The sequence below is a fragment of the Primulina huaijiensis genome, chromosome 15 (genome assembly GCF_012295235.1).
Source record: "Primulina huaijiensis isolate GDHJ02 chromosome 15, ASM1229523v2, whole genome shotgun sequence".
NCBI lineage: Eukaryota > Viridiplantae > Streptophyta > Magnoliopsida > Lamiales > Gesneriaceae > Primulina > Primulina huaijiensis.
The window spans coordinates 594,050-616,094 of record NC_133320.1 but is presented as its reverse complement, the minus strand read 5'-3'; the positions used below and the strand labels follow the sequence as shown (position 1 = coordinate 616,094).

The window sequence follows — 22,045 nt, the reverse complement described above, 5'->3', positions numbered from 1 at the left end:
TGAATCGATTCAAAAAATATTTAATCTATATTTGAGTTTATCGAATTTGAGTCGAACTTGAATATGTTTGACTCAAATTATTTTATTTTATAATTCATGAGTCGCTCTCAAATCATAATATTTTATTAATATAATATAATTATATATTAAATAAATAGATTTTAAAATTTTTTAATATTTATTTTCAAACAATAATTTAAAATATATTTAAATTTTTTAAGTAAAACTCGAAATTTAATTGGAAAATCCAACTTTTCCGAGAATTAGAACATCGAATGAATCTCGGAATTGGAGCCTCCTTCGTTTACACTCCTATGTCACACTGACGAATGAGTGGACGAGAATCGAATGCCAAACAGATTAGCGACAACCACACATTTTCAAGCTGAAGCTGAGCCAATTGGTGCTAATATGATAAAGCCACGATATCTCCAAGCTTCAAAGATAATCCCATTCCTCTCTGTCCCCGCGGTCACCATTCTCCAACAATGGCCACTCTCTACGGCACCGTCAGCGCCTCCCTCCTCCCCCGCCGTAGCCCCACATCTCCCGCAGCCTGCACCTCCATATTCAACAGAACCACCCAAGCCAACACCCTCTTCCTCCCCAAGCTCTCCCCCTCCAAGGGAAGAGTCACCTGCATGGCCACTTACAACGTGAAACTGCTGACCCCGGACGGAGAGTTGACGTTCCAGTGCGACGACGATGTCTACATCCTGGACCAAGCGGAGGAAGCCGGGTACGAGCTGCCGTACTCCTGCCGAGCCGGATCTTGCTCCTCCTGCGCCGGGAAAGTGTTGAAAGGGACAGTCGATCAGGAGGATGGCAGCTTTCTCGACGATGATCAGATCGGTGATGGATGGGTTTTGACCTGTGTTGCGTTTCCCAAGTCTGATGTTACTATTGAGACGCACAAGGAGGATGAACTCACAGGTTGAGGTGATTTCATGTGTTATGATGCAAATTAATTACAGGGGAAAATGTATTATTTAATTTAGTTGGATAAATTTTAATATATCTTTCTCCAAACATGTTCAATTTTCCATCGACCACACAAAATTCAAAGAAAGTTGTTATAATGATAATACTAAAGAAATTGTACATATATACTTGCTAGTCAAATTAATAATACAGTCTTCTCTATGGGTCTTTTTCTTCACTACCTTTTTCATGGTCGACTAAATTTGAAGCGACAAAACCACATTGTTGATCTACATTAGACAGTTCGAGACGAGCACTTGATGAACCTGGAGACGAACATGGAGACACAGTACCAGATGCAGCTGTGTTCGTCTCGTCTCCTTCGTCGATCGACCATGTGGACCTTGTTGTGATCGAGTTCAAAGTCCTAGACCGCTCCTTCACCCTCTTGCACCAACTATGTAACGATATTCGAACACTCTCAGCGATCAAAGCTTTCTTGAAACGCGATCCCATCTGATCATAAACAGCGGAACTGATTAAACGGGAATAAAGACGCTCCGACTCTTATTTTACTTCTAAGCAGTTTACCAACCGTTGTGATGATTAGGTTGAGAGGAACCGTGCTATAGCCGCACCAGAACTGCACAAGGACTCTGCAGAAAACCCGAATCATACGCGAGAGATGGTTGATTTAAGTTTAATCACGATTCTCATATTGATGAAGCCAGGCATCATGAGTTTTATTTTAGACAATAAGTTAAATCAGCTTGGAAAGATGAAATTACCCGGTAATCAACCGGATAGTGATCATTCCGTGGTGGTTCGTGAAACAAGATCTTTCTTTAAATCCCCACTGCAAAAAGAAAGGGAAAAAAAATCCCAATTACTCCTAAATTTGATGAAGTCTTGAATACAATCCAGGCTAGCTAGGCCATGTTCCAGATGTTTCTTACCAAGGTCCAGATAAAAGTTGCCATCTCAAAAGCATTCTGCAGTAAAATAGGTTAAAAGGTTGGTACCAGACTTAAATTTTCATGTGTGCCATAAATCTAGGAATGCATGGTTCACCTGAAATGATATGAACTGTATCAAACATAGCAGAATTTCGGGTTTCCCGAACCAAAAAAGATCATCTCTGGGCTTCACTTGATTCGCGATGGATGGCTCTCTTGGCTCAGCTATTTCAAGTGCTAACAGGGACACAACATGCTGGAGTTTCGTCCCCACTATCATGACAAGCTTTAACATGACAACTCTGTGCGTGTTAGAAATGTAAACAGTAGCAGACTGATCGAGAATATAGCAAGTGCACGACTCATTACTTTAAAAAAGAAACATCCGTTTAGAAACAACGAAGGTTGTCCAATTTGTTTTGCATTTAAAGTAGGCATGACCAGAAAACTAGATAAGAAGCTGCAGACCACTTACAATTGCGGGTATAAACGAAAGCCAGAAGTAAATATTAAGACCTGCACCACGACATACAATTACAAAGACTTCAATTTATTTCAAGAAACTGGTGCTTTATTGATCTTGATATGTGATCGAATTTAGTACCGTGCACGTTTATGAAGATACAGAGAATGGCATAACCCCAAAGTGGGCAGCTGCAAATCAAAAAAATGGGTTTAGCTCAAGAAAAGATTCTAAGAGATCTATGATATAAACTCTCTGGTCCTTATAGTTGAGAACAGGTTTTGTGGAATACCTGATTCCGACGATCTTATAGAATTCGTCTTCCATGCCACGAACCATGTATTTATGAAAATTGTAGGACTGGGGCAATCTGTGATTCTGCAAATTTACAGATAAGCTTACACACTTATCTTGTTCTTGGTGAAAAGTCATATTATAGTTTCTTGACTGAATACTCACGGTGATGAAACCCAATCTCAATGCCATATAATCTGACTTCTGTACTGAGCTCCTAAACTGTCTAAGGAAGCAAAGCTGCATATATTGAATGTAGACATGTCGACTAAGTTTGAGTTGGAATTATATATACGGAAGAAGAAAAAATCCCAAACAACGAAAACTGAAGCCAAAGTTGAGCTCCAAATGTTTACATTTGGTTTATTTTGTTCGGCAAAATATTTGATCAAGAGATGGCATGAAAGTAGTGATGAGAAGTAATACCATCCAGATGAGAACTCGACTCCTACTCCATGGATGGGATGCACGATACAAAGCAAAGGTCGATTGTCGTCTCATCACCTTGTTCTTTGCTGCCAACCAAGCTCGGAATTATTTGTGAATTTTAGTAATTATAAAAGAATGAAGGATTAATTTGAACAAAAATTTCAATTACCTTGTGCATTCGCCTCAGCCACCAGGCCTGCCTGAATCTCCCACTTCCTCCAGCTATATATCTGCATTCAGGAACCGACTTACAAATATGATGAGGTTGAAGTTTTATGTTAAGCATTCCTCTGCAACCGGTATTTTTGGCAACAAAATCCTGATAAATTTGCTATTATTTAATGCCGAATGAGATTGCAAATGAAGATGAAAATGGCTACCTTGCTCATAGACAAGCCCACTACCAGACAACTGTATAGAACATGAGTTATACCGAGAATAAACAAGAACCGGTTAAGTTGTTCAAGTGCTTGTGCAGAAACAAATGGTTCACGCCCCTGAAAACAAAAGCAAACGCCTCAATTCGTATACCTTTTCTTCCACAATTATATCCTAGAAAACACATCGAACACCAGTATTTTTGTTACCTCGCCGCAACTATGAGATGCATTGTAAATCAATCCTTTCGGAGGAATATTAGTCCCGTTGAAAGAATCCAGTTTTTCCAAGAGCAACATTCTCTTTTTCTCCGTATAGTCTTTCTCAGAACATATGTAGAATTTGCTGGTGAATAGGGATGAGTTTACACAGATTTGAGAGATCCACTTTGACCATTGCCCCAGCAACAAAGAAATAAGGCCAAGAAGCATCAACTCTGCCCCAAATTTCCAACACAAGTTTCAGCAATCTTTACAATGACTCGGTGCATAAGTATTCACAATGACACGTTGACTCCAATAATTTAAATTTAAATTCTAACTCACACNGTCTCTTGATATCCATTTTGAAAGGTTTTTCAACAACCCTGTTCGAACCCTTCGGTCGTGACTCGTTCGAATTTCGTTCTTCGCCTCGATTTCGTGTTATTTCGAGCTTGGACAACTGATTTTCTAGTTGTACTCGAAATTTGAAGTGTTTGAGGTAAAAATTCAGATTCTATGGTTTCGAATTTTGGGTATTTTGATTTATTTGAGTTCCAACAATTAATTTATGTTGTATTATTGATTGTAGGTGCTATATTGGAGCTAATTGGAGGTATTAACAGATTTTCGAAATTTATTTGGGAATAATTTCGAAAATTCAGAAGTTATAATTGGGTTTTCGAATTTTAGCATTCAATAATGAGATGTTTAGATGCTATAGAATTGTCGTCTATTAATTTTAGAAATTGTAAAGCCTAAAGTATGAATTTTTGGAATTTTAGGCTAAATTGTCAAATATTAGAAAAATACATGGAATTTAATATGAAATGTATTATTTGCCACAGGATTGGATTTTGCGAGAAATCCTTAAGATATTTCGGTGGTAAATTAGTTAACAGTTGAGGTACGTATGAACCGTTTTCTTATGACGTCTATAGTGATGTAGAATGAAGTTAAATATTTTGTAATGAGTTGTGGCGTGCTTTATGTGCTTATGTGAATAACGTGATTGCATTCATGCATTTATTTGAGTTGATACTAAGTGCATAGCATTTCGAGCCTTGACTCCGTTGATTGCTATCATTATTGATCTGTTATGATGTTGCGTCATCTATGGAGCGAGTGATAGGACTAGATCACTCCTGACATCTTATCGATGGAACGAGTGATAGGATTAGCACACTCCTGATGACTGCTCGAGAGCTGACCGGGTCGCTACCGGACCCTCGATGCTACGTCCATGGATGAGCGGCGGCATGATATTACGTTGCTGCAGTCCTGGCACGGGTGGCCACTGTTCCTGTTGCTGATGCGTTTCATTTGGACTCCGTTTTGGTATCCGTTATTTTGTTGTTACCGACATGCATTGCATTTTATTGCATATTACTTGATTTTATTTCACGTCAGTTATAATTGTCATAATTTTACTGGTTCGTCGTACTGGGGCATGACCCCTATTTTCTGTTTATGCTGTGGTTGTTATTGATGCTATAGCAGATTATCCAGGAGGATTTGACGCATCTGGTGGAGCGTCAGGTAGCGGCGCCCAGTAATAGGATTGTTGTTGAGAGGTCCCAGCTATATATGTAGATATATGTATGTATTACATTATCGATATTTGCCAGGGGATGCCCTGCGTAGTTGTAGTGTTGCTTTTATGATATTTTGGATTGTTGTTGTGTGATCGAGCCTTGTCGGCTCTATATGTGTTAGTCCTGGCCAGTGCGGCTATAGGTTTGTGAATTTATGTTATGACTTTATTTCGAGTATATAAATGTTTGTGTTGTTTGGAAATTTTTGGGATGTCCTACTTGCGGGGAAGTCATGTCGAAATTTCTATTGGCCCAAAAGGAAAATTTTTAATCGCTTTCGCTGTTTACATTAACGAATCCTGTTTGTTTGGACATTAAACGTTATTCAGGAGCACGGGCCCCCACACATCTCGTGTCCACTGTTTGAGTATTACTTATCAGACAATTGAAACACTTAAGATGATATGAAAAAAACTAACATATGTCTGGATAGAATGCCGTCGAAATCAAATTTCATACAGCTACATGACACATGGTCTTTTGTTTGTCAGACGTGATAACCATTGGTTTGGAAGAAGAACAACTTTGGATTTCTGATTACTTGACATTCCAACTGAAAATACATGTCTAAAACATGATGCCTTCTTTGATATAGAATCCTCCCAAAAACACATACTATTTTTTTAATCTCAATCAGTCTCAAAAGCAAAGAAAAAATGAATTCTTTTCTTTCTCATATGCAAAGAACGCAATCAGTGTTTCGACATCGATATCTTTTTGTTCATCCCTTCTCTCATTCTGTGACACTTACATGCTCAGACACTCCGTGCTCTTAGGTTCAGTTTATTCCTTCACAAGTGAGATTTACAACTAGTTCTAACTTATCTACGAGCTTTTTCTTGTTTTGGTTGATCACATTTTGTCTGCTCATTCCATCGACTTTCATCTATATGTCTTTCTTTGAAGTATACGAATTGTTTATAAACAACTTCATTTTTTATTTTATTTTTCATGCTATTGCTTATCCTTGTGCTAATCATCGATAACTATAGGATACTATAGTTATAGGATATTATAGTTGATTGTCATCGTTATTTTCTTCAATTGCTAGCATACTTAGTAATTAATCAACAAACAACCCACAAAAAGAACAACAATTAAAAAAATTCAAACGAAACATGAAAAAAACAAACAATATCCAGAAAAATTTAAAAAACATAAACATATAATCTATATGATGATCGAAAGATGGTTTTTTGGGACAAACACATCATAGCTCATAGCATTTCCAATTTGATTGTAGATCAGAACACTTATGATCGTTGTCTTCTGTGTATCTCTCTGTTAACTTTCTTTCACACCGCGAATATTACAATAAAAGATTGAAATAGTGAGATGATTAGGAGTCGTTTAGTTTGTCTAAATTGTTTTTGTTCTTCACATTCAAGTTAAAATTTGGACTTGCATGATCTATTTCGTAACCACATCATAATGACATCTCTTTTAATGTGATCGTCAAACATAATCTATGCATATTGGTTTTTCTTTTTTTACTCAATAGATCTATTGTTTAATGTTAATTAACATGAATTTTGTCTGCGATTCCAGAACTATTCAAGAGAAGAAGAGCTATATTGTGATTATGTTCAAATATATGAGTTTGAACTATATGATGATCAGAATTATTTAGGAGAGAAAGAACTATTATGTGTAAAAGAACAAACCAGGCACGGGGCGACGGGCATAGACCAAGAGCCGAGGAAATATTTATTTACCCCATGACAAAAATGCGCAGGATTTAAGAGCGAGGCTACAAATGTAATTTTCACAATTCCATCTGCTTTCATTCTCGATTCGCTCGCATTCGCATTTTCATCATGGCCGCCGCCGCCATCGCTTCCACCACCGTTGTTACCCTGCCGCAGCCACTCCACATGATTCTACTGTCGTCGAAGCTGTTTTGTTCACCGTTTTTTGTTTCTCTTCCCAACCCTTGTTAAATCCCAGATTCGATTGATTATCACTCTTAAACAAGTCGATGAAAAAAAATTAAGCTAATTTACCGCCCGGTTTCCTTTTTTGTGTAAGAGTTATCCCTGCTGGATCACTTTCCTTTTCTTATTTTGCAAGGATCTAGGGTTTTTCTCGACATTATCGAGTGGAGGTATCATATCATAGTAAGAGACTTTACCTTTTCTTATTGCCATTTGAAGGTTAAATTTTGAATCTGTAAATGGTGGCTAGTCGGATATTTGGATGTACTATGCAGTTCGCTTGAATTATAGGCGTGTTCCTCTGGTTCTTGACATATTAGATGTTTTATCATGCTTTCGATTCCGTTGGTGGTGTTGCGTTGTTTGGTTTTTTTTTTTTTTTTTTTTTTTTTTTTTTTTTTTTTTNATGATTTTGCGTAATTCCACCTAATTTATGGCGATTCATTCTCTCTAGGGTCAGCATGAGGTCAGAAAGTGCACTTGACTTCTATATCAGTTCGTTAATCTATTATCAGAGAATTTGCTCATTTACTTTTGTCGATTTTATTTGCGTGACTATGATATACATGGATAAAATTGTATTTTTCCGATGCTCCTTGTTTTATTAATAAATTCAAACGTTTATTAGTAGGTTTATCTATTTGATGGAAGAATTAGTGCTACTTGTTTCCATTATTCATATGATTGTATTTGCAATTGGTGCGATTCCATAACTTGAAAAAAAAATATGAAAATTGTTAGGTGAAAAATTGTTGTTACCGATCAGGTAGTTGATGGATCATGTTGGTCTCCAAGGTTCTACATGCAAGGTTCTAAAATTCGCTAAGTACTAGTCGGGCGCCAGAGCAACACCTAGAGCCTAGGCGCCACTAGGCGGATTTTACAGTATCAAGAGACTTGTAATAGTTCTTAGAATAAATTTCAACTCAAACTTTGTTAAAATCCAATTGACATCTGGTTCATTCTTCCAACTTATTCTGCTTAAGACGGGTCAGGATAATAGACAATGCAATAGAAATCAAAATAAAGAAAAAAATAACATTTAGGGTCAGTTTTGATTTTCTTATGTGTGCAGAAGTAAGCAGACAAAGAAGATGAGAGTGGTATGTTAGGGCAAGCGTAAGTCAACAAATCGTATTTTTAATTGGGCTTTCAATCCCAAAAAATAAAAGCAAAAACTTATAATTCTTTCTTATGTCATATTCTGGTTTAACTGGGCTTTCAGAAATTAAAAGCCCAAAAAAAATTTCCCAAAATAACTCTAAACGCCTAAGCCCGTCTAGGCGGCAAGAGTGCGGTCGGACAACGCCTAGCGCCTAGGAGGTCGCCTAACCCGAGTTTTAGAACACTGGCCACATGAGTTGCTAAAACTTATCACGAAACTTGATCATCATAGCATCACATCTGTGGCATCAGTGCGCGTGGAGAATGATCAATGATGGTTTTCCACCTATGAGATGTGGCTGTTAATGGTTGGTTTTGTGATTAAAAAAAATAGCTTTTGACTTGCATTATTTGCTTGAATTTCTAGTGTGCCTCTTATGTCGTTTCTTCCAAAAGGAAAGATTTTGTAAAACTGTCACATGCACTCAATTTAATGGTTGCAGTTTTATGTTTGTGTGCGTGTTTAGGAATGAAGAGAACAACATATTACGAAGCTGTAGCTCAGGTGCTGGATCAATGGCCTATCAAGAAAGCGCTCACATACTCTGATGTTGATATAACCCATCCTTTTCTGACATTGTCTCGGCAGCAAGTTGAGGCTTATATTGTGGTGTATATGACTCCTCAACAGGAGGAACATTTAAGAGCTGAAGGCCAGGTGAATTTTAATGCACAAGATGATGACACTGGTGAAAAGTATGTGATGAAACTGAAATGGCGTGGAAGCTATTATAATCTCATTGGTAAATGGGGGAAAGTTGTCCGCGGGAAGGGACTTGAAGTTGGGCAGGAAATCAAACTTCGGTGGTTTAATGGCTGCTTGCACTTTTCAGTTCCGCAACAGCAGATTGTCACAGCTCCACCAATCCGAGCTGTTACGACGCATATTACACAGGACCACTGGCCTATCAAGAAGGTATTGACACCTTCTGATGTGGATCCTAATCACCCCTTTCTTCCATTGTCTCGCAAATCTGTTGAGGACCATATTATCGTGCACTGGACTCCGGAAGAAAGAGATAGTTTGAGAAAGGAAGAGCAGGTATCCATAACTGCACGAGATTATGATACTGGTGATGCTCATGGGATGAAATTGAAGTGGCGAGGAAATTATTGTAATCTTATTGGAAAGTGGGCAAACATAATAAGACATAAAGGGCTTGGTGTCGGCCAAGAGATTAGAATACGATGGATGAATAACTGTTTATACTTCTCAGTTCCAGAGGAGCGTTATGTACCAGCATCATTGGGACACGATAGCTGGCCTGTTAAAAAAGCTCTCACATTGTCTGATGTGGATACCAATCATCCTTTTCTTACTCTTCCCGGGAAAGCAGTTGAAGACCATATTCTTTTCTATTGGACACCCCAAGCTCGAGAACAATTGAGGAACGAACATCAAGTCGGTATTAATGCACGAGATGATGATACTGGCGATTTATATGTGATGAAATTGAAATGGCGTGGAAGTTATTACAATCTAATTGGTAAATGGGGCAAAATCATTAGAGAGAAGGGGCTTCAGGTGGGCAGAGAGATCATGATACGCTGGGACAATGGCTGCTTGATCTTTTCGGTTCCTCAATGATGGGTTCATTTTGTGCAAACATAGGTACAGCAAAAGTGCTTTTGCTAAACAGATGCGCGTTTGGATGGGCTTTTTTGTTTGAACACAGCTCTTAAAAAGCCAGAAGCCACAAAATCGGGCTTTTAAGCTTTTAAAGTCAGGAAAAAAAATTATTTTTACTCCTTGATCCAAACATGGAACTGCTTTTGATTTTCTGAAACAACAAATTAAATAGTTTGCTTAAGAAAGCATTTCTGTAAGTCGAGTGCTTCTGTATCTATATCGATCTATGATTAGTTGTATATCAAAATCTCTAGATTGTCTTTATCTGTAAATTTTTATCATGCTGGGCGTGATCAAGCTTACAGTGTTGGTCCAGGCTTGCTAATGACTGGTGCATGAATTTTACTAGAAGTTAAACATTTAGCAAGTTAATTATCGCAAAAGTATGGATTCTTGAGAATCATTCTTTACTTTTATAAATTTTAGTGTTGTTGAATCATTCTTCAACGTTTCTGTTTAATCATATGTTGCTCTCGATAGACATCCGTTTGCCTTTCCAGTTATCTCTGATTATATTCTGCGATATTGTTCTTTGCTGTGTATTATCTTTAAACATCGAAGGCACTAGTTTGGTTTAGTATGGAGTAAAATGTAATGACTGCATGATGGGTGGTTTTAGGTTTGACATCATATGACTAACATCATGAGTATATTAAATTTTGCAGGTCACTGTTTTCAGATTCCGAAGTTCTTACTCACGGTTCTCTTGTGTCACGTTCTAAACCAGCTGTTTTGGCCCAAGTGTCATCGGAAAGGGTTGCTTTCTCTACCTGCGCTCCCTCACATATGACATATCTGCCCTGGCTTCTGTTTGTCGATATACAAATGTGGAATCTTTGGTAATTTGGTTTTTCAGGAACAAAGAAACCAGGGTAATAGATCTGCAATTGATTTGATAGCACTTGTATGCATATTTTCATGCGTGATATTTTAGCTTAGGCCTATTGACAATTACCCATTCTGTTGTAGGAGACCGTTTGAACTTTGTAATTTGAAAACTTAGACTACCATTCCTGATTCTGGACATTGGTAAATACGGAAGTTAGATGCGTGGTCAGGTTTCATGTTGGGAATTCGGTACTGGAAAAATGAATATCGTGGTTAAATAAATTTTTGGCGACATGGATTGTTGTTGGCAAAGAAAAAAAAACCCACAAGAAAGTAGCGGTAACATGCGGTTATTGGCTTTCAGCTCAAATAAAAGCAGGTTTTTGGCTTCTTGCTTTCGGATAAAAATGCATTATCATTGAGATTAAACTTTTAGATACTTTAGCTAGTTTTACTTCCCCGAACAAGATACCGGGCTTCACTGGTGTTGAAATTGTTCCACTGTCAGATTCCAAATCCCTTCGCGCATTCGTGTAAAAATATAATGGATAATTATGTCGATAGTGACTACCAATGTTGTACCGAAAACTGTGGTGGGCAAGGGCAACTCATGGTGGTCGCCAGAATGCTTAATTCGAACGATAATGATCATACACACAAGATAAAGAGTAAGCGAAGGTAGAAACAATGAGCATCTTTCAATGCGATATGGATAAATGATAGAAAAACATTAAACTCTCTGTGTAACCAAATTCTTCTTTTCGACAAGAAAAATGTATGTCGTGTTTTACATTGTAAGTTCAACTAAATCACGAAGACGATATCTCACGAGTCTTAATTTTATAGGACGATTTTTTTTTAACTAAATCTATTAAAATATTATTTTTAATATCAAAAGTATATGGAGTAGGTCGATTTGTATCACTAAAAAAGATGCATGAGATTTTCCCACACGAAATCCGTTCCAACTAAATTTGTGGATTTTAAAAGTAAGAGATTTAATTCTGTTGACATTAATGGTACCAAACTCCCCCTTTTCAAAGTCGCAATTCTAGCTATTTAAATCTTGCCTAACTTGTGCTTGAAACCGTCTCACGGTATATATATCAATTATATATCTGCAACATAAATTAGGAATAAATCGATAAATTATGCCTACAAAGACATATAAAAGTGTGTGTGTGTGTATATACACAGTCTCGTGTATTTATTTTTATAGTTTGTACAATAGAATCTTACGCTGAGCAAGAATCTTTTTGGAATGAGAGCATATAGAATTGGGACAAATGCGCTTGCATCTGCGATTGTGGGCTGTCAACAAACTCTAATCTAAAAGCCGCACCTTTTTCACCATGTAAGATATCAACTTTTGTGTGTAGAGAGAGAGAGAGACCAGAAGCAAGGATCCAAATCGAGACCAGAAGTGTAGCTAGATAGAACAAACCCTAGGGAAAACGGGAGTGAACCCTTCAATTTTTGGCCTCTGGGTTGGCTTTATTTTGCATTAACCGGATCATTTTTCGCAGTTCTTGAAGGTTAGAATTCATTTTTTTCCTCCATTTATTTCACAATTTGTATTCGATTTGATCTGGGTTCATGAAATGTGGATGAAGAGAGCTTGGCTTTTATGGATATATGTTTATATGTGTGAATAGTGGGGGATGGTGAAGGAAGACTAGTTACGGGAATTGAATCTAGCTTGTATTTTGTTCCGAGTTTTGCAAAAAAGGGCCCTTTTATTTTGTATTGATTTTGCTATTGCTTCATCTTTAGCTGGAATAATGGAAACAATGTGATGGGCGGGTTACTGCTATTTTTTTGGCTTTGGGCAATTTAGAATGATGTTTTGAAATCGATAGGTGCTGGACTGTATCTGGTTCACTTCACTAGCTGCAGTATTCGTATGATTGACTGTGAATTATGATATTAAGGGTTGGTGATTAAATGGAGTTTTTAAATGTTCTTGCAGCATAAAAAGCCTGAGTTGAGCTGTTTTTTTCAGGTATGAAATTGGTATTTGAGAAAGTTCGTAGTTTAATGGTTTTCAGGGAAATGGAAACTGATAAATTTAAGAATTAAATTACACATGTTATTTGCGGATTATCATTAAAATAAAATCGTAAGACTAAATTTCAATTTCCTTGAGATACTAACCTCGTTTATCGATTTGTTTCAGGAATCAGATTTTTCTCCTATGGCAAACTCCAAAGGACCATCGAGCATTAGAAGTGTGATGTACACTGGAAAGAACACTTTACTACCTCCTAAAAGTCCATATCCCAGCATATCCTCAGGGTACACCGACTATGTTCCCACTTCTGCAACTGGTCCAAAAGCTCCTCCAAGGCCTAGAGAAGGAAACACACACCATCAGCGGACCTCCTCTGAAAGTTATTTGATAGATGAGCAACCTTCCTGGCTTGATGAACTCCTCAATGAGCCAGAAACTCCCGTGCGTAGGGGAGGTCATCGTCGCTCATCAAGTGATTCATTTGCATATTTTGATGCAAATAATGTTGGAAGCTTGATTTATGACTCCCAGAACGATAACAAGACCAATTATATAAATCTAGTCCCTTCGTGGGGATCTCAAGAATTTGATACATATGCGGACATGCGACATGGCTCCTTCTTTGTCGATTCCCAACCACCTGGTAAAACAAAGAACAAGGGGTGGAATACATCCGTGAGTTCAACCCTGCCTCCTCATGGCCATCCTTCTAGGGACAAGATTCTTGTTTCAAATGCAGGTCTATTAAGCACTTCACCAGATGCAGAATGGAATACACCATTCTTGAATGAAAGCCGGGATGCTGTTAAATCTGGTATTCAAGATCCCAATGATTCCTCTGAAAAAAAAGACTCTTCTCAGGCCAAGCTTCCTGCTTCAGAAACAGATACAAAACGTGCCAAGCAGTATGTTGATTTGTCTTTACCTGAAATATGATATTGTTTGGTTTTTAAGTTGATCGATCTTTAACTTCCAGTCAGCAAGATTTAGCCTGTTTTGATATTTAAATTTCTGTAGCTTTCATTTGAATGTTTGGATTACAAGAAGTGCAGCAATGCCAATTTGGATTAATACTAGGCAGAGTGGAGAAGAGTTCCAAATGTTTGCTTGTTGAGCATGTGGTTGTGGTCCTGGGGATCGTAAATGATCGAGTTGTCTATACTTCTGAAGATATTTCTGTTTTTCACACGCAATAGTTAAATTAATTTTTTAAACGCAATACAGTTGGCATTGTGATCTTGACAAATCTGTTGCATGATACAGGCTGATATTTCTTTTGTGTTCTTTCTAGACTTGAGAAAATGTGAAAAAACGCCTTGACATCATATTAGTTGTCACCCTATTCAAATTGTCGTTTTTGCGTCAATCATATTTCATTAATTTAAAAGCAAATAATATCAATTTTTCTGAGTCTCGAAAACTCAAGACACTGTATTGGTTGTAGGCAATTCGCTCAACGCTCACGGGTCCGGAAGCTTCAATACATTGCTGAACTTGAAAGAAATGTCCAAGCTCTGCAGGCAAGTTATTTTCTGCTTTGGAAAAATATTTTTGGTGGAGCTCATGGTACATTTTTTCAATTTATACAATTGGAAGTCCTGGATGTAATTTTGTTGTGTATAATTTAGGCCGAAGGCTCTGGAGTTTCTGCTGAACTTGAATTCCTTAACCAACAGAATCTCATTCTGAGCATGGAGAATAAAGCACTGAAGCAGCGATTAGATAGTTTAGCTCAGGAGCAGCTTATCAAATATAGTAAGTATATTTGATAACCAATTTCTTTCAATATCTTCCACCGTAAAGCTAGCGTATAACTTATTGTCATCGTGTAAGGCTTTTTACTTGATTCGTTATTCATATACTTGTTGCTCTAACTGTATAAATATGTGGCTGACATATACACATGCAAAACTTGATGCTTGATTAGTGTTGGTTCTTCGTTTTTGGTTTAGAATCTTTCATCCAGCCTTGATGCCTATTCTTTTCTTGGATCTTGTAGTCATTGTCTAAAACGAAGGATGAAAATTTGGTATTTAAAATTGATATGGATGTCTTTACAAAGAGCTACCTACATCTTGTTCTGTGATAGTTATTCTTAAATGGCCATAAATACCGTCACTATAACCAAGTTTGCGGGCTTTGTGCAGTGGAACATGAAGTATTGGAGAGAGAAGTTGGAAGGCTGCGGACCTTGTATCAGCAACAACAACAGCCTCAGCAGCAGCAAACTCCTACCAGCCATCGACGTGCCAACAGCAGAGATCTTGACCAACAATTTGCCAACCTTTCTCTAAAATACAAGGAAGCAAGTGCTGGTCGTGACTCTGGATCAGGCCAACTTTATATTTGAGCTTTTTCCACAAATCCCATGTCCCAACCCATTTCTGAACTGACGATCCAATGCAATGCCAACAACAATGACCAGTCTCCTTCATGTTTTATTGAAAGACGGACTTGTGCAGTAGTCCTTTGCTGTATAATAACCTCGCTTGCTTTGCTTGTGTTGTTCCTTTATCTTTATTTGGTTCCTGTTAGTGTTTGTTTCCTCATGTGCCTGGTAGTCTGTGCTGGAAAATAGTACTAGTGGCTTTCATTGTGTATGGTGATTGATTAGAGACTTTCGTACTTTCTATTGCATTATCGATCCTTTGATGAAAGTATCTGAGATTGGACCTTATCTAAGTACTATCTGCTGATTGCTGATGGAGATGTTGAAGTGTAATTACCCTACTTTGCTCTATAAATTTCTTTCATTAGTGTAGTCTAAATTCCCTGAAACTTCGTATTACTGAAGCACTTTCCCAGAGCTACATGATCTATCATTTAAGTGAGCAAATATAAAATTGTGATCGAGTGCTTGCAAGAGCTTACTATTAATTTCTTTTTTTTTTCTTTTTTTTCTTTTTTATATCCATCGTTATCATCACTGGTATGCTTTAAGGTGCATGCGCTCTTTAGTATGAACGTAAGAAATTAAATGATCACACTCTTTTTTCAATGCACGATTTAAATTCTACAAAAGAGTACCGATTAATTGATTATATATATTTTATTATCTTATACTATGAATCAAATGACGACAAATATTTTTTTAACCGATATTTATATGTGATTACGGATTTATACGTTGTTTGTGTCCATGTTTAATGTCATCTCTTCAATGTTAAAAAATATATATTTAAATCTATACGTACATATACCTCCATTAGGCCCTGGTTTAGTACAACTATTGTTTACTTGAGATGTCCTTGAAACCACAATTTAATCAATATTTTTAAACCACAATTTGTTTTTGTGTTGTTTTGCTTGCAACTTATCCTCGATAGGTTGATTTGAGTTATTGTTTAATTCTAGCGTAGTTTTCTTGTGAGACGGTTTCACAAATCTTTATATGTGAGACGGGTCAACCCTACCAATATTCACAATAAAAAGTAATACTCTTAGCATAAAAAATAATATTTTTTCATTGATGACCCAAATAAGAGATCCATCTCAAAAAATACGACCCGTGAGACCGTCTCACACAAGTTTTTGCCTTAATTCTAATGAAACCCCGAAGTTACATTAATACATGTATGAGGCTAAACTTATCTTTCAAGAGTATTATTAATATAACAATTTATTTGATCAGATGTCACATGTTTCAATCGAAATATAAAGCGAAGTTACATGTATCTCAAATTAAATATAATGTAACAATTATAATATTTAATAATACTATTATATATCTAAAATAACTGATTTTTTAAAATAAAAAACATACTGAGTGAGTGTTTTTTAAAGAAAAATAATTAAATTCACGATGATGAAGTTGTGGATAATAATAAAAAGTGAACAATGTTTGAAAACAAAATTGAAAATGTGAAAATTAAAAGTGATATTCTAATGCTAGCTTTATATTATAATCAATTTTGTAAAATCAGAACCACTTTTGGATTTTAATTAAATTAACATAGAATTTGAGTTAAGAAAAAAGAAAAAAAAATGATTTTTTAGAATCATTTTTCGAGAAAGAGATAATGATGCAACTAATATAATAAGAGAGGTTAAATTAAATGAATGAATGACTGCAGGGGCAAATTGGAAATTAATCAAGGTTTCCATTTAGGTTTTCATTTTTTGTACTTTGTAGCAAAGAGGCAAGGGCGTTTTAGTAAATTCGTTGGTTTAAGCTTCCGCTGGCTAGGGTTTATCGCTTCATTCACTCTATATAACACCGCCACCCTTCCCATATCCTCCAACACGACATCGATACACTACGCCACTGCGGTAGCTGCCTCCATTTTAAGGTCTGTATCCCACTACATTATGATTTTTTTTATAGCGTCTTAGATTTATATATTTTGACGTTTATTAACATCATCCATCTCTTTTTAGTGCTTGCATTGTGGAAAAATTTATGATTTCGTAATGGGTCTTCGTTGAATGTTTCCGTAAAGATCTGAGAGTTGGTTGTTTTTGCAATTATCGTGTGTATTCGTGTTTTATTTTATGTTTTTAGCTGATGTTCAGTGATTATGTTTTTATGTATTGTTTATTGTTAAATCGAATGATGAGTATTTATTTGGTTTTTTTTAATTGCATATATCTGTTATGTTATGTCACGTTCTTTTTAGCTCTTGGAGATGCTTATTTTACTTGTGGAAACAGATCAGAAGCTTCGGAGATACAAGTCTTGATCTTGAAGAAAAATGTCGGGGTGAGTGGAAATATGGAACTTTATTTCATATAAAAATATTTTCTGTAAGCTTGGTTTATTTATGCACTTGCACTCTCTTCAAATGTGATGTGGGACTAATTGTCCAAGTTCCAAGTTTCATCGGAATGGATTATTAGTTTTTTTTTTTTTTACTTCGTACAGGTTTGAACTTCCCGATCGTTTTGTATTGTTTTTCTTGCAAAATATAAAAAGTTGCATATTTGTTGTTGGTAAAAATATGTTACTTGCTAGATTGGATCTTTGATACGTGCATAGATTGGGTCTGTTTCATCTTGGTCTGTTCTAGTTCATGTGAAATAGATTACAAGCTCCACAATAGTTTATGGGTTGACAAGAAAACATTAGATTTTTTGTTGGTGATTCTTTCTTTTGCTTATGTTATCTCCTCCATTTGCATTGCGGTCATCTGATCCATGATATTACCGTATGTTACAGTGAGGAACCTGCCGTTGTGGAGGCTGCTGCCCCTGCTCTTGGGGAGCCTATGGATATAATGACAGCTTTGCAACTGGTGCTTCGAAAATCACGTGCTCATGGTGGCCTTGCTCGAGGGCTTCATGAAGCTGCCAAAGTTATTGAGAAACATGCTGCTCAACTTTGTGTTTTAGCAGAGGACTGTGACCAGCCAGATTATGTCAAATTGGTTAAAGCTCTGTGTGCTGATCATAATGTTAGCTTGATTTCGGTCCCAAATGCTAAAACCCTGGGCGAGTGGTCTGGAGTATGTTTTAATGATCTTATTCCTTTTTTAATTTTATTATATCGAGTATTTTCTCCTTGTAGAAGTAGAATTGTATAATCACCCCTGCTATAGTTATAAAACACTTGTCTGTAATTGAGTTGACTTTTAGAACGGGTAGTGTAGAGTAGGCTTCTGGGACTGGAGTTTGACTCTTCGGCACTTACTGCTATGCCTTAGGGATGAATGCAGCTCCCGACATCATTAATTTCCTTCAGTTGACTTTGTGTAGGTTTATTTCATATCTACCAGAACATCTAAGGAGGAAACATGTTCAGTCTTCATCTATTTTATTATAATTTCGGTTTCACGTTCTCGAAAAGTGTGTTGAGTTGGCAACCAGAAATGGGCCAAGTGCATTTCTTGGATCAAATGAGAGTTAAAATGGTGAAAAAGGATATTTGCTATTTATGTGGCCATTAATTTGTCCCTGTAACAGAAAATTGCTGTAGCTGTCGGTTGTTTTGCCTCAAATTTCTTTTATTACCTCGAGATTGTACTCTGTATGGGAAGTCAAATGATGAATAAGGATTTAATATCTCACGACGGTCGTCTTAGACACCTTCCGGTGTCGCTGCTGATGTGATATCCTGTTTCTCTGATGGTTTTTCTCCTGTACGCATACCTCTTCTATTTACATATCGGCCTGAATGGAAACTTGAAGTTTTTTAGTTTAATTCTTGGTGGGAGTGATCACACTAATTCCATAAGATAGATAGTGGAACCCCAATAATTGAAAAATTTGTTTCCTAGCTCCTTTTTTTGTCTTCTGGTTTTTGTCTTGTATTGTTGCTTATTAATATTTGCTCGGTTATTATAAGCATAACATGTGTTCCGTTTATATTCTTCGCTTTCAGCTATGCAAGATCGATTCTGAAGGAAAAGCAAGGAAAGTGGTCGGCTGCGCCTGCGTCGTTGTGAAGGTAATCCCGACCTTGGATTCCTAATCATGAACTATTGAATTTTGCAACACAAAAGGGCTATTAATTAGCTAGCCCTTCATATCTGTCCTTCCATAATAAGCGAAGAATATGTACACTGAAACTATGGTCTATAATAATTTTTGCAGGACTACGGGGAAGAAAGCGAGGGCCTTCATATAGTTCAAGAGTATGTGAAATCCCATTAGATCAATTCAACACGTAGTGCCGGTTTTACGATAACGTGCCTTGGTCATGGCTGCAGTTGACTGAAGTGCTGTTAGTTTCGACAATTCTTTCCGAGTAATCATGGTTTTGGATATGTGGAAAATATTTATGTTTGCTGTTGTCTTCTATTACATCATCTTCAACTTCTGTTATGTTATTTATCATCTGACTGATTCTATAGTCAATTTCCCTATACGGATATGATGCTGAAGACATAACATTGCAAAGTAAGAGCCAAACAGTCTGGTATTTTTTTAGAAAGTTGCTAAAATAAGTTATTTGATTGTTTTCAAGTTATTGAAAAATTTAAGAAATAATTGGGTTCTCCTAATCTGTTTTTCAAGATTTTGTTTTAATATTTTTAAAGGCTAAATTATTTCTTTATATATCTCTGTAGATTACATAATAGTGACGTGCTTCATGCTTACAATACCAATAATTTGTTGATTGGTAGTAAGAATTATAATTTTATTATCCGAGTTTAATTGTAAGATAGTGTTTAATTAAAAGTAACGCGACTATTTTGGTTTTTAAAAAAGTATTACAGAAATGAGTATTTTAAATAATTTTTTGAATGAATTTATATAGTAATAATAGTAAAACGCTGATCTATTTTAGTGATTGGTTTACCAGCAAAGTGGTTACCGGCAAAAAAGTTCCTCCATTAATTAGTTCCGAGTAAGAGCTAATCTATTTTAGTGATTGATTTATTATATATGTGTGGATCTTGTTGTTCAATTTTTATATTAAAAGTTTAACTTTACTTTTATTTTAGGTAATATAAAGTAATATATCACTCATCCCATTTTATATTATATTTTATCTTTTATTTGTCGACAGCTAGTGATCTATCCAAAGTCAAGTTATTTCTTGATTTTGCTTTAGTTTTACTGATTCAAGAATTTCGATTAGATAACCTACTTTAGTTGTAGTCGTAAATTTGTTTGATAAGAAATAGAATGAGTTTCTACTAGTCAATCACCCATTGGTAATAATTGATATTAGTAAGCAGACACGCAAACCTTACCTGTATATTAAAAATTAAATGCTGGTATTAGGTGCTAATCACTAAATTACAAAAACCCAACAAAATAAAACTAAAAAAAATATGGTATGAAAACAAGAGAAGTGTTTACATCAACAAGAAATTGAATCCAATATTATAAATTTTGTTACATTCCCATACCATTTTCAACTACTCTCGGATTCTTTTGTTTGTATGGAACATCATCATTAAATCTATAAAAATGATTAGATTTGAAACTCACCAAATATAAATACTTGAATGCATTAAACATAATATTTATATATCAGCAATCATATAACATACGTAAAAAAAAATGATAATTACATATACAAACATATTCAAGACTTAAAACTTGTTCGAGTTCTCATTGACAAGCTAGGATGTCTAAGATGTTACCGTCAACAATAATTTTTTTACAATGATTCTTCTGTGTTCACTATCAGTCGACGTTCCCTTGACCATCACGGTGTTCGAATTTCTCTTGCTTGTGTTCCGAATAGCCCCACAAATAAATTTGATCATGGTCAAGGGAAACCGTATGGGCTCCGGCATTGGATCTTCCAATGTTGCGACGATCTCGCCCATGGAAGGACGCAGGCTTTCGACAGGTAACACACAACGAACTGCGAGACTCAGCAGACATTTGATCTTATGACAGGGGTGAGGCCGCAGCCGGGTTCGTTTGTCGCAAACTTCAAGAAATCTGCCCTGTTTGATCAATGGGACAGCCCAATCCACAATCGAGACTGGTGATTTGCGCACATCCATCACTTCCCTACAAGATATTAACTCAAGCAACACTACCCCATAACTGAACACATCAATCTTGGTACTCAGCTTGCCTGGAGTGTTATAGTTTGGGTCCAAGTACCCTATCGTACCTGCAGGCAGAGTTGCGTTGTTGTCACCCTCTAACCGGACTGACAGCCCGAAATCAGCCAACTTTGCGTTCCAATTGGAGTCGAGCAATATGTTGGTGGACTTGATGTCTCGATGGATGATGGGGGGCTGGTTCGATTCGTGGAGGAAGCGCGCCCCATTAGCCACTTGCAGCGCGATATCTAGACGTTTTCGCCATGTTGGCGGAGGCATAACCCGAGAGTGAAGCAGCTCGTGGAGCGTGCCGTTGGGCATGTGTTCCATGACGATGAGTTTGTTGTTGGAACCGTCGTGACCGATTCCAAGAAAGTCGACTAGGCAAGTATTCGGACAGAGGGACGACATCATTCGGGCTTCATTTTCGATTTTCGAGCTGTCTTGAACATTTTGAAGACATGAGGATTTCTTCTTGATAGCTACATGTTTGCCATTGTTGAGAACACCTCTGTATACTCTTCCATGGCTTCCTTTGCTGATAAAATTCGAAGGGGAGAAATTTGCTGTTGCTGCTTCAAGTTCTTCGAATTCAAATTCAAATTCATTCATTTTTTCAAAACTTTATCCTCCTCTTCTTGACGTCCTCTCCATATAAATATTTGCTGTGTTTGAGAAAGATGGATTGTTTTGGTATGTGAATAGGAGTATGGTAGCTATATTTGATTACGTGAACAAGTTTTTTAAAGTTTTTTTTTTAAAAAAAATCATTTTATCAATTTTTTTTTGATCTCT

The 22,045-nt window shown here is 36.6% G+C and overlaps 6 protein-coding genes, 1 long non-coding RNA gene and 1 other non-coding gene across 13 annotated transcripts; 6 read left to right on the top strand and 2 right to left on the bottom strand.

Annotated features, from left to right (window-relative positions):
* Positions 1-413: 413 nt before the first annotated feature.
* On the top strand, positions 414-1,041 carry LOC140960482 (ferredoxin-like). Its single transcript, XM_073418766.1, has one exon. It carries the CDS (start codon positions 489-491, stop codon positions 936-938), a length of 450 nt encoding a protein of 149 aa, XP_073274867.1. The 5' UTR covers positions 414-488; the 3' UTR covers positions 939-1,041.
* An 86-nt stretch (positions 1,042-1,127) lies between these two features.
* Positions 1,128-3,874, bottom strand: LOC140960481 (MLO-like protein 4). Its single transcript, XM_073418765.1, has 13 exons — positions 3,651-3,874; positions 3,444-3,560; positions 3,233-3,293; positions 3,061-3,149; positions 2,800-2,874; positions 2,633-2,718; positions 2,482-2,531; positions 2,353-2,393; positions 1,993-2,163; positions 1,878-1,913; positions 1,710-1,777; positions 1,517-1,577; positions 1,128-1,437 (listed from the first exon to the last, which is right to left on the bottom strand). Exons 1-13 carry the CDS (start codon positions 3,870-3,872, stop codon positions 1,141-1,143), a joined length of 1,374 nt encoding a protein of 457 aa, XP_073274866.1. The 5' UTR covers positions 3,873-3,874; the 3' UTR covers positions 1,128-1,140.
* Positions 3,875-3,987: 113 nt separating this feature from the next.
* Positions 3,988-5,135, top strand: LOC140960132 (uncharacterized). Its single transcript, XR_012172116.1, has 3 exons — positions 3,988-4,143; positions 4,234-4,257; positions 4,490-5,135. It is a non-coding gene; the product is annotated as an uncharacterized lncRNA (long non-coding RNA).
* A 1,982-nt stretch (positions 5,136-7,117) lies between these two features.
* On the top strand, positions 7,118-11,028 carry LOC140959598 (uncharacterized). 3 transcript variants are annotated; one of them, XM_073417509.1, is made up of 3 exons: positions 7,118-7,353; positions 8,802-9,946; positions 10,630-11,028. In XM_073417509.1, the coding sequence occupies exon 2, from the start codon at positions 8,804-8,806 to the stop codon at positions 9,920-9,922; it is 1,119 nt and encodes a 372-aa protein (XP_073273610.1). In that variant the 5' UTR covers positions 7,118-7,353; positions 8,802-8,803; the 3' UTR covers positions 9,923-9,946; positions 10,630-11,028. The 3 variants fall into 3 exon arrangements, with proteins under 3 accessions (XP_073273610.1, XP_073273612.1, XP_073273611.1); XM_073417511.1 differs by having other exon boundaries at positions 7,180-7,340; XM_073417510.1 differs by having other exon boundaries at positions 7,217-7,353; positions 8,778-9,946.
* Positions 11,029-12,008: 980 nt separating this feature from the next.
* On the top strand, positions 12,009-15,620 carry LOC140960282 (uncharacterized protein At4g06598-like). 3 transcript variants are annotated; one of them, XM_073418491.1, is made up of 6 exons: positions 12,009-12,327; positions 12,652-12,794; positions 12,969-13,708; positions 14,248-14,323; positions 14,432-14,558; positions 14,951-15,620. In XM_073418491.1, the coding sequence occupies exons 2-6, from the start codon at positions 12,750-12,752 to the stop codon at positions 15,151-15,153; spliced, it is 1,191 nt and encodes a 396-aa protein (XP_073274592.1). In that variant the 5' UTR covers positions 12,009-12,327; positions 12,652-12,749; the 3' UTR covers positions 15,154-15,620. The 3 variants fall into 3 exon arrangements, with proteins under 3 accessions (XP_073274592.1, XP_073274593.1, XP_073274594.1); XM_073418492.1 differs by having other exon boundaries at positions 12,010-12,327; positions 12,762-12,794; positions 14,951-15,617; XM_073418493.1 differs by lacking the exon at positions 12,652-12,794 and having other exon boundaries at positions 12,011-12,327; positions 14,951-15,616.
* A 1,334-nt stretch (positions 15,621-16,954) lies between these two features.
* LOC140960434 (small ribosomal subunit protein eS12-like) lies at positions 16,955-19,590 on the top strand. 2 transcript variants are annotated; one of them, XM_073418699.1, is made up of 5 exons: positions 16,955-17,092; positions 17,454-17,502; positions 17,959-18,244; positions 19,120-19,185; positions 19,332-19,590. In XM_073418699.1, exons 2-5 carry the CDS (start codon positions 17,495-17,497, stop codon positions 19,389-19,391), a joined length of 420 nt encoding a protein of 139 aa, XP_073274800.1. In that variant the 5' UTR covers positions 16,955-17,092; positions 17,454-17,494; the 3' UTR covers positions 19,392-19,590. The 2 variants fall into 2 exon arrangements, with proteins under 2 accessions (XP_073274800.1, XP_073274801.1); XM_073418700.1 differs by lacking the exon at positions 16,955-17,092 and having other exon boundaries at positions 17,430-17,502.
* LOC140960592 (small nucleolar RNA Z161/Z228) lies at positions 18,773-18,869 on the top strand. The gene has a single exon (XR_012172196.1). It is a non-coding gene; the product is annotated as a small nucleolar RNA Z161/Z228 (small nucleolar RNA).
* A 957-nt stretch (positions 19,591-20,547) lies between the features above and the next one.
* Positions 20,548-21,952, bottom strand: LOC140960247 (serine/threonine-protein kinase-like protein At5g23170). The gene has a single exon (XM_073418442.1). It carries the CDS (start codon positions 21,860-21,862, stop codon positions 20,822-20,824), a length of 1,041 nt encoding a protein of 346 aa, XP_073274543.1. The 5' UTR covers positions 21,863-21,952; the 3' UTR covers positions 20,548-20,821.
* Positions 21,953-22,045: the final 93 nt, after the last annotated feature.

Coding starts and splice junctions, on each gene's coding strand:
- LOC140960482 (XM_073418766.1), top strand. CDS start 489: ATGGCCACTCTCTACGGCACCGTCAGCGCCTCCCTCCTCCCCCGCCGT.
- LOC140960481 (XM_073418765.1), bottom strand. CDS start 3,872: ATGCTTCTTGGCCTTATTTCTTTGTTGCTGGGGCAATGGTCAAAGTGG. Junction 3,150..3,232: donor GGCTGAGGCGAATGCACAAG/GTAATTGAAATT, acceptor CTTGGTTGGCAG/CAAAGAACAAGGTGATGAGA. Junction 1,578..1,709: donor ACTATCCGGTTGATTACCGG/GTAATTTCATCT, acceptor GGTTTTCTGCAG/AGTCCTTGTGCAGTTCTGGT.
- LOC140959598 (XM_073417509.1), top strand. CDS start 8,804: ATGAAGAGAACAACATATTACGAAGCTGTAGCTCAGGTGCTGGATCAA.
- LOC140960282 (XM_073418491.1), top strand. CDS start 12,750: ATGTTCTTGCAGCATAAAAAGCCTGAGTTGAGCTGTTTTTTTCAG. Junction 13,709..14,247: donor GATACAAAACGTGCCAAGCA/GTATGTTGATTT, acceptor TATTGGTTGTAG/GCAATTCGCTCAACGCTCAC. Junction 14,324..14,431: donor GAAATGTCCAAGCTCTGCAG/GCAAGTTATTTT, acceptor TGTATAATTTAG/GCCGAAGGCTCTGGAGTTTC.
- LOC140960434 (XM_073418699.1), top strand. Junction 18,245..19,119: donor CCCTGGGCGAGTGGTCTGGA/GTATGTTTTAAT, acceptor CTTCGCTTTCAG/CTATGCAAGATCGATTCTGA. Junction 19,186..19,331: donor GCGCCTGCGTCGTTGTGAAG/GTAATCCCGACC, acceptor TAATTTTTGCAG/GACTACGGGGAAGAAAGCGA.
- LOC140960247 (XM_073418442.1), bottom strand. CDS start 21,862: ATGAATGAATTTGAATTTGAATTCGAAGAACTTGAAGCAGCAACAGCA.